Source organism: Alosa alosa, chromosome 14, assembly GCF_017589495.1.
Source record: "Alosa alosa isolate M-15738 ecotype Scorff River chromosome 14, AALO_Geno_1.1, whole genome shotgun sequence".
Classification (NCBI taxonomy): Eukaryota; Metazoa; Chordata; class Actinopteri; order Clupeiformes; family Clupeidae; genus Alosa; species Alosa alosa.
The window spans coordinates 21,401,508-21,412,070 of NC_063202.1; the positions used below are offsets into that span (position 1 = coordinate 21,401,508).

At 40.9% G+C, this 10,563-nt stretch overlaps 1 protein-coding gene across 3 annotated transcripts in view; it reads left to right on the forward strand.

The window, feature by feature from the left end:
* Positions 1–7,560, forward strand: part of trpc3 (transient receptor potential cation channel, subfamily C, member 3) — a 33,082-nt gene extending 25,522 nt beyond the window's left edge. For all 3 annotated transcript variants that reach the window (XM_048262390.1, XM_048262392.1, XM_048262393.1), the window contains 7 exons: positions 1,310–1,543; positions 2,251–2,515; positions 3,494–3,689; positions 4,720–4,929; positions 5,945–6,028; positions 6,136–6,211; positions 6,571–7,560. In XM_048262390.1, the coding sequence (XP_048118347.1) occupies positions 1,310–1,543; positions 2,251–2,515; positions 3,494–3,689; positions 4,720–4,929; positions 5,945–6,028; positions 6,136–6,211; positions 6,571–6,713 (1,208 nt within the window). In that variant the 3' untranslated portion in view covers positions 6,714–7,560. The remainder of the gene's footprint in view (positions 1–1,309; positions 1,544–2,250; positions 2,516–3,493; positions 3,690–4,719; positions 4,930–5,944; positions 6,029–6,135; positions 6,212–6,570) is intronic.
* Positions 7,561–10,563: the final 3,003 nt, after the last annotated feature.

Genomic DNA, 10,563 nt, shown 5'->3' on the forward strand with positions numbered 1-10,563 from the left:
ACAATCCTTTTAGTGTTGCGGCCAGGACATAAGGGCTTATTTCAGTGGGAAAAAGCACATTCCAAGTGGAACATTTTAATTATGTGTCAATACAACTATCAAAGTGAGTTTTTATTTTATTTGAACACCCTGGCATGTCTCTGAACAAGTAGTATTTTGGCAACAAAACAGGTAGCTGTAATTAATTTCCCTGCTCACTGACTAACTTCCTTACTCAACTACCAGCACAACCTGAGATTAAAGTCAAGAGTAAATGTTTTGATGAGCATGCAAAAAAAGAAGATGAAAGTCAATGATTGTAAGATTCCCAGTAAAGAACCCCATTTTGCCAAGACAAAAACAATGCTGTCCGACTTCACCGAGATGGCTCCTTGATGCTGTCTGACATTGCTCGAGGGTAATTTCCTGATAACGTTAGTCAGTAAAGCAAATGATCTCAAGTCTCTATGACGTAGATTGTATTGACCAATACTAACTCTGAGAAGGGGGGCTATTATTTGCGAAATAATAACAGCATACAGCCAATTATTTGGGGGAAGTTGGGTAATTATTTGCCAGCTAATAACAGCCTGTACCCAATCACTGCAAACAAATATATTTGCAAAAGCTTTCTACCAACACCAGTCACAGTCAGTGATCACAACACAAATACATATTCAAGCTATAAGAACTATGTTTAGGGAGGTCATTGTGCACATCCCAGCTGCAGGACTAAACACTGTCAGTAAAGACACCTGGAACCTGAAGAAGATTGAAAGGTTCAAACGTTCAACTAGCATGACAAAATAAAACAAAAAATGAAATATTTGAGTAAGTAAGTGTGCGGACTTTTTAAGCATTTACAGGCTAAGAACTAAGCCAAAGAACATTATTGTCAGAGCATAGAGGATGTCTCGTGATTTCAGTTCACACACATACAGGAACCATGACAGAGGTGTCAATGTTCTACAGTATAAACATTACACTTGAACGGAACGTTGGCATTGATCTGTCTGGACTGTTATTCCCCGGAGTCATGTTTTAATAGGGGGAGGGGGAGGCTCAGTCCTTTTAGCAGTTCACCTTTTTTTCTGAGTGTCGCACTGAGACACTGGTGTGTGTATGTGTGTCTGCATGTGTATGAGCGTGTCTGTGTGTGTGTGTGTGTATGAGTGTGTGTGTGTGTGTGTGTGTGGGTGTGTGCATGTTTGTGTGTATGAGTGTGTCTCTGTGTGTGTATGTGTGTGCGTGTTTGTGTGTATGAGTGTGTCTCTGTGTGTGTATGTGTGTGCGTGCATGTGTGTGTGTGTTTCTCTCTTACCCCTCGTAGGGATGATGTGGTCGGAGTGTAAAGAGCTCTGGACAGAGGGCCCCAGGGAGTACATCCTTCAGCTGTGGAACGTGCTGGACTTTGGGATGCTTTCCATTTTCATTGCAGCGTTCACCGCACGTTTCTTCGCCTTCCTCCAGGCCATGAAGGCACAGAAGTATGTTGATGAAAACATCCACGCCCCTGACCTTTCCATGGTCACTCTCCCGCCGGACATCAAATATTTCACTTATGGTAAGTCAGAGAGAGAGAGAGAGAGAGAGAGAGAGAGAGAGAGAGAGAGAGAAGCCCTTGCAGTGTATTAATTGTAGTTGGCGAAAAAAATATGGAGATAGTGGATTCAGGATAGAATCGAACACCCAGTGTCATGAAAAATAATTATATGCTCACCAATCTACCTTCAAGTCCATTTCTCTTTAAATCATATTTGAATGCAGAATGTTTCTCCACATTTTAAAACAGCTCAATTCCTATGAAGTATATTTGCTACAAGCAAAATTCATACATTATTCCTTTCAAGCAGACATACTGTTCATGTGATGTCCTGTAATGTTGTTTTGTTCCAATGATACAACAGTCAGTCAATAACTGGATCAATCAAAAATTAAGTGTTTGGAGCCTATATGTTTTTCCTTGTAGCTTAGCACTGAAAATAATTTATGCGGTGCAGGTTTTTGTTGACATTTATCACATCAGATTTTGAGAATAATAGGCTTATGCCTAATAATAATGCTGTGTAGCACCGTCACATTAAAGTTTTCCGATGTGGAAAATAAGATTATGTCAGAACATGTCAAGCTACTGCAAAAGTGCTTCACAGGCCTCAGTCCTCAGAGTTTGGTTATATACACAAATGCAAAAACTTTCAAATGTGTCAAACGGATATTCCTTCACATTCTTTAGACACAGCCCATTTACAGTGTTTTTTTTTGTCTGTATAGCCAGGGACAAATGGCTTCCCTCCGACCCTCAGCTCATCTATGAGGGCCTCTACGCCATCGCCGTGGTGCTGAGCTTCTCTCGCATTGCCTACATCCTCCCGGCCAACGAGAGCTTCGGTCCACTCCAGATCTCGCTGGGACGCACTGTCAAGGACATCTTTAAGTTCATGGTCCTCTTCATCATGGTCTTCCTGGCATTCATGATTGGCATGTTCATCCTCTACTCCTACTACCTGGGCGCCAAAGTAAACCCCGCCTTCACCACGTGAGTGACCAATCCATGCCAGGCTACTGTTTTGATGAACCTGTTCAGTCTGTCCTCATACTGAATAACATTTGAGCCCAAATATCTTTGGCTGATAAATGACTGCCTTTGTGTGAGTTCAGCGCACACATATTGCGTATAAGAGGGAATTGCACTGTACACTATACATCCAGCAAAATAAGCTACATATAATGGTACAGCCCTTCTAAAATGGGAAATACATATCTCTTAATTTTATGCAAACTGGCAGAATAGATACACTTTGTACATACAGCATCCCTCTGTCTTGGAAAATGAAACTGCTCCATCGACAACAAAGGTCTTCCTCATAAAGAGCTATTTTCGATGAGAAAGAAGGAGAGACCGCCCCTATTTATGGTGCTGCCAGTCACACAGAGAATGTAATGCTCCAGGAAGCACTGCACTGGCCTCAGTCAAGGAGGAGCCGGGAGAAGACAGTGATGTGAACAAGTCTTGAGCAGACTTGTAAGTAATTTCACAGTGTGGCAAACTCTGTGTTTTTTTCCATGTTACCTGTCTTGCAAGAAGTCAGGGGAAACATAGGAAGTGCCACAACACTGTTGTTTCAATCACCACATGTCCTGGAATTCCATCACTAGAACTGGCATTTCAGAACAAACAGAGAGACTCAATGGGAAAGGGGAACTAAGACAGAAAAAATAGGAAGAAAACAAAAGCAGCTAGCCATCAGACTCAAGGATATGAACCAAGTCCCCCAGTCTGCTGTAAGTCTAATCTGCTGGTTGAAGTGCTTCCTCATATATTTATGTGAGATCTGATTAATAGCAGCCTGTGGGAGGCTGCCATCATGTCAGGGTGCCGTGGCCTCTTCAACATGGGTTGACTTCTGTCGGCCTATCATTCATCAGAGACCTCTCACGGGTGATCATTTCTCTCTCCCTCTGTCTCTCTGTCTCTCTCACTCTTTCTCTCCATCTCTCACTCTCTCATCCCCAGGGTGGAGGAGAGTTTTAAGACCCTGTTCTGGTCTATTTTTGGCCTGTCAGAAGTGTCCTCCGTGGTGCTGAAATACGACCACAAGTTTATTGAGAACATCGGCTATGTGCTATATGGGATTTACAACGTCACCATGGTGGTGGTGTTACTCAATATGCTCATCGCCATGATCAACAGCTCCTACCAGGAGATAGAGGTCAGAAGAAAATCCTTTACATTACATCATATTCTGCCATTTAACAGTTGCTTTTGTTTAAAGGCACTGGCAGTATTGTGCAGTATTGAATTCTACCTTAGGGGCATATGAAGCGAGGTTGCTAGCTTACCACGGTAAATTTATGAGTGATCGCCAAGGGAATGCTTTACTGCATGTATTGCTTCTGAATTGACATATTGTTTTGAGATCAGCAGTAATTCCCAAAGTTACCTGGATAAGCCAGGAGCCTTGCTTTATTGTATACCCTTCTGGAAATGAAATGACACAAACAAAAACTTACTTGGAAACATTCAATCAATTCGATATCTGTTTATGCAGCTGTCCTTAATGTCCTTGGAAAAGTAGACATTTATAAAAGATTAGCCTTGCGTAACATTGTTGTGTGGCAATAAAGTATATTTGATCTAATCTTAATAAAGCTAATCCTAAATCCTAAATTAAAGGCACTGGCAGTATTGTGCAGTATTGAATTCTACCTTAGGGGCATATGAAGCGAGGTTGCTAGCTTACCACAGTCAATTTGTGAGTGATCGCCAAGGGAATGCTTTACTGCATGTATTGCTTCTGAATTGACATATTGTTTTGAGATCAGCAGTAATTCCCAAAGTTACCTGGATAAGCCAGGAGCCTTGCTTTATTGTATACCCTTCTGGAAATGAAATGACACAAACAAAAACTTCAAGAAACATTCAATCAATTCGATATCTGTTTATGCAGCTGTCCTTAATGTCCTTGGAAAAGTAGACATTTATAAAAGATTAGCCTTGCGTAACATTGTTGTGTGGCAATAAAGTATATTTTATCTAATCTTAATAAAGCTAATCCTCAGCCTTATAGTCAGATCACATAGAAACCAGTAGTGACATTGGATGTTTGTTGTTATAGCCATCTGTTTTTGCCAAAACAATGTCTGGCTAGATGACAGCCATTTTTGTAAACGGTGGGTCAGGGTCTTGACCTCCAAAGCCAGAGTCTGCCCCGCTGAATATTTGCTTTGATTGGCCATTAGGATGACGCAGACGTGGAGTGGAAGTTTGCGCGCTCCAAGCTGTGGCTGTCATACTTTGACAATGGGAAGACGCTGCCGCCGCCGTTCAGCATAGTGCCCAGCCCCAAGTCCTTCTTCCAGTGCGTCAGGCGCATCGTCGGCCTCCTGCGCTGCCGGAGGAGGAGCCTGAAAAAAGACGTGGAGCTGGGCATGGACAGCTCCAAGTCCAGGGTACGCATGTGGAGTTTTTCATGAGTACTGTATGTGTGGGTGGGGTGTGTGATGTTACTGCCCCCAGTAAGACACAATTGGCCCTCACCCTGAAAACTGTGATCGTCTGTTTTCTGTCTGTTGTTTTGTTGTCTGTTGCATATGTTTTTGCTACAGGGTGGGACCACAGCAAACCCCACCTGAGAGATGATTTCAGTATTTGTTTTGTTTTTGTTGTTTGTTTGCTTGTTTGTTTGTTTGTGTTGTTGTTGTTGTCCCTTGTGGATCTGTGGTATGTGACTGCCCTGGGGTGAATGTGCCATTACTTTTTTCCATTCACAGGTAATGCGTCTTTTAGATGTGTTTAGCTGCCGGTCCCTGCTCCATCCCTCAAGGCCTGACATCGTTTGGAGCTGAGCCCTAGTCCTGCATGATAATCTATTGCTACAATAAATGAAACCGGTTGTATCCCGTATCCCCTGTGTTAGAAACTCATTGAGGTTTGTCCCCAGGAAAACAATGGAATCAGTTTTGAGTGCTAAAGAAAAAAAAACAACAACGAAAAAAAGGAGCAGCCCTTATTTGTGCCTGAGGGCAAAGCCGATATCATTTATATTCTCATCGTGCTGAACAGTAACCCTTTGTGATGGTGGGTTCAACAGATGTGGTTAGCTGTGTGAGGGGGAGAATTCATCTCTCTAAAGAAGTTCATTCAGATGTCCTCACGCATGTAGCATTACCATGATACATCTCCTGTCCAGGCTTCATTCTGTCCTGCCATTAATACGTTTTCACCTAACCGCCTTATTCACAGGGACTAATTGAATAGAAAAGAGAGAGGAATGAGAATTGCTAGGCTCCTGGATTGCCTGAGCATGTACTATAATGTGCTATCATTTTTCTGCTGATGATTAATGTGTGTGTGTGTGTGCCCGCCTTTTGTCTTTGGTTAATCTTTGGTTGTCTGTGTAATTTGCACATCTATAAAATCACATAGCAAGAATAAACTATAGCTTACTTACTGGTGTGTTTGCAGTTAAACCTCTTTACCCAATCCAACATCCGCATCACAGAGTCACAGAGTTTCAACAGCATCCTCAACCAGCCCACGCGCTATCAGGTAGGATCTAGCAACCTCCCCAATATTTCAAATGCCATGAACAGGTGTTGTTCTTTGGTGTGTTTTCATTCTTCTTACTACCTGTCATATTGTACTTGTCTACATAGCAAATCATGAAAAGGCTTATTAAACGCTACGTTTTGAAAGCACAAGTGGACAAGGAGAATGACGAGGTCAACGAAGGTGAGTTAAAATTCTGCTGTTTCAAAGCCACAAGTGATCATGCTTTTTTGTCAAGGATTGATGCTGCAAATGCTAAAGCTAAAGATCTTAAATTGCATGTTGTGTTATGTATGTGTGGCTCTTGTGGTTTTTAGACAAAGACTGCATGCAGAACAGTTTTGCCCTACAGTTTAAATCAGGTATCTGTCATGTGGTGTTTAAAGAAGCCTATGCATATGGTGTACATATAGTAATATACAGCAAGCTATAAGGCAATTTACATTCTCTGCCTTAACCTGGGCACTGGAGCAGCCTATAGTAGAGTAAAGCACACGTCTGGAGAGTGAGAGTGTTTTTTCTGTTTTGTATTTAACCTCCAGGCGAGCTGAAGGAGATCAAACAGGACATCTCCAGCTTGCGTTATGAGCTGCTCGAGGACAAGTCCCAGGCCACAGAGGAGCTGTCTCTGCTCATTCAGAAACTCAGCGACAAACTCAACCTCGGGCCCATACGATGCGAGTGACAAGAGTAGTGGGGTTGTGGGGTAGGGGGATGGCTATACTCACTGGGCCGGACTAGTCAGCACCACTGGCCGCGGTCCTGAGGTGTCCACCTCCGATTGAAGAAAAGCAAACATGGCCAATGTGGACTTCACAGTGGAGTGTATCTACTGTATACAAGGCACAGCGCTGCCAGTGAACACTACTTAAGAATCATTCTCAAAGGCATGCGATTTGCTGCCTGAATGTTATTTTGCTATATGCAGTCATTTTTTTTGTTCATCTGGGCACTTCTGTTTTCGTCATTTTTGTATTTGTTTTAGTGTTTAGTGTGACATTTTCATGTGTGTTTTGTCTTTGTCAATATCAATGTAACTAAACTACCGGTATATACAGTAGACATGTTCAATTACTGATAAACAGGAAGTATACTTATTATTTATTTTATTCAGACAATAATCTGTCTAAGGGACACAACTGTAGGTTTGTCATAGTTGAGAGTATTTTAGCTTTTATAAATGTCCAGGTAGACATAAACTATGACACTCACTTTGTGACTTATATTATATCCATTCTGTGGCCCATGTGTTTTACCAGACCAAGAGGGATATTTTAAGAGACTGCTTTTGAAATAAAATGACTGCTTTTGAAAAAAAAATAAGTAGAATGTAAATGTAATGTGCAGATAAAATGTATAGTACCAATTATGAATGCAAAGATATTGAAAGGCACTTTGAGTTTTCATGCCTGTATAAAGGCCTATTCACACCAAGAACGATAACGATAACTATAAATAAATATCGTTCTTGTTAATATGAATGACGACGTTCACACATAAACTATAACGATAACAACATGAAGAACGATATCGTTGGGGATCACTTTCAGAGTGATATTCAGAACGATAAAAAGCTAATAGCCAATCAGAACCCATCGAATTTTAACTGTCACATTAATTAACACAAGGAGAGACTTTGTTTATCGTTGTTCAGTGTGAACGCTTTTATCGTTATGGTTATAATTATCATTATTGTTATTGGTGTGAATAGGCCTTAACTCTGTTTATCTGCTTGTTTATCTGTATTCTGCTTATATATGGCAGTGACTGCTGGGAGGACAGAATGTATGTTGTCTGAGCACAAGATGGCTTGGGCTTCATCAGTTTAAAACTTCTATGTATATCCATGCAGTGCACACATGCATAACCTTTGGCACCACCATTGTCATATTGGTCTGTCTCTTTTCAGTTTCAGATTAATTGTTTTCATTGCCACATTTGAATAGTGTTGTTAGCTTTGTATTTCCAGGTGTAGGAGTCATAGACCAATGGGGCACTCATTCCATACTGTGGTTGAAGGACAAAGCAGATAAAGTTTTCTTTTCCCACTCAGAATAGCTTGAGAAAGGCCAGGCTATTCAGGTGAAGTAAGTCACTCAGTCAGTAGTTTTTCAGGAAATACTGCTCGCCATAATAATGTGTTAACCTGCTCAAATACCTGTGCCAGATAATCAGATGTTATCCTACTGCTAGACTCTATACAGATTAGGAGAAACATACTGCACAAGTGTGAATTTACATAGCATTGTGAAACTGACTCATTTACGTTGCAATGACATTTTGATTCATTTATATTGATCAGTTAGTCAGGAATGTTCATTTCTTTTTATGCACATGCCAAAAATATATTTTATTAGACTCAACAGATAATTACTGTGTGTGTGTGTGTGTGAGAGAGTGTCTGTGTGACTGTCACAGTAGTGTTTAACATGAATAGACCACTCAGTGACTATACAAATTCACAGTATATAAGTTGTATTTATAGACTCTCGCTCTCTCTCTCTCTCCACACACGCACACACACACACTTTATTCATATAAACTATGCATTTTCATATGGATTAGTTTATTATGTATACAGTAACCTTATTAAACTTGCAATTAATTAACTATATTACCATAAGATTGAACATTGAAAATAACTGAAGTTCACACAAATGACTTGATTATTAATGTTATAATCAGTTTTGTATATAAAGATTCTTTGCAAAATTACTGAGTTTGTTTTTAATGATTTCAATTTTATAAAGAGATTTTACATAATCCAGATTTGGATTACCTGTGAAGCCATTTTGATATTAACATTGTCAGGATGCTTCTGTGCACTTGAAGCCGATCCGAGCACTCTCCTCCCATCACACGGTTTTCTCGCCAATAACACTGGGAGGCATTACCACCATTCAATTGGTTATTGCTGCCACTGTTACTAGACAGCGCCCCCCTGAGGTAGAAAGATATAAAAACATCACTCTTACCCAGTACATTCAGCTCAATTTTGATTCTAAAGGTTTATATAATTTGTGAAGAATCACATTAAAATTGAACAGTAATATTTCACAACAGATAAATAATCCAGCATCCCACCCACAGATGAAGAGGCATTCAAGTATAGTTGTATCTGTCTCATGTGAGGCAGTTTTTAGCTGGTTTACAGTTTTTTACAATTGTTTACACATGTTTTTAAAACTCTGTCTTTTTTTCAAAATTCCACACACAAAACCCTCACATTTGTTCACACAAAATGCAAAATGTCTCAAATCTCCAGCAAAATGACACAAAGCATTCAAAATATCATAAACACAACTTTAAAGCAAACATTCGCCTCACATTATAAACACATTTTTGTCATAACATGACATTTTGGATACATCATGTACACACTGTTGCTCAAAACCTAAAGCTCTTCTGTCTTTCATGGGCTTTATATAGGTATTTCCATACACAAGGGAAAGTTACGGTAGAGAGAAGTTGAAATACACAGTAAAAATGCAAGCAATATTGAAATAAAAGACTCAATAACTTCAGCCTTACCATCGACAACACCACAGTCACAGCCTCCACCCATGTCAAAAGCCCAGGTGTCCTCCTTGACTCCACTCTCTCATTTGAATCGCACATCAACAAAACCCGGCAATCATCATTCTCCCATCTGAAAAACATAGCAAGGATGCGCCCACTCCTCTCCCGCTCTAACACTAAGCATGTAATACATGCCCTCATCTCCTCCCGCCTAGACTACTGCAATGCCCTCTTCAGTGGTCTCCCCTCTCATTTACTCAATAGGCTCCGTGTCCAAAATTCAGCTCCACGGTTGCTTACATCTACCCCTTCCAGACATCACATCACCCCTGTGTTGCAAGACCTCCACTGGCTCCCTGTCCCACTGAGGATTGACTTTAAAGTCCTCCTCCTTACCTTCAAGGCCCTACATGGCTCTGCCCCCACATACCTGTCTGAACTCCTGCACCCCTACTGTCCTACACGCGCCCTGTGACCCTCTGATCATGGCCTCCTCACTATCCCCCTAACCCGACTCCGCTCCATGGACGACCGAGCATTTTTCTCAGCGGCCCCCCCACCTGTGGAATGCCCTGCCTAAGCAGATCAGATCTGCTGCCAGTGTAGACTGCTTCAAGCCTCTCCTCAAAACCCATCTGTTTAGGATAGCTTTTAACCTATAACCTACATAGACCTTCTTTTATCGTCCTTTTAAATTGCTCTCTACTCACTTTCAACTGCAGAAACAAACATTCCTAAGGCATTTCTGGAGGCACGGAAAATGTTATAGTATTGAGCTACAGTTTTTCTTGATTGTTTACACACATTTTCTGAAAGCATGCCTCATACTCACAGAACTCAAATCACACACAAATCAAAAAACACACACACAATGGGCAAAACCCCTCAATTCTTCTGCAAAATGAAACTCATTCAAAACAATGTTATTTATTCTCAAAATGGTATTTTGTTTTCAAATGACACACACAAACCATCATATGAATAGACATCTATAAGAAGCAGTTGTACACGTATGT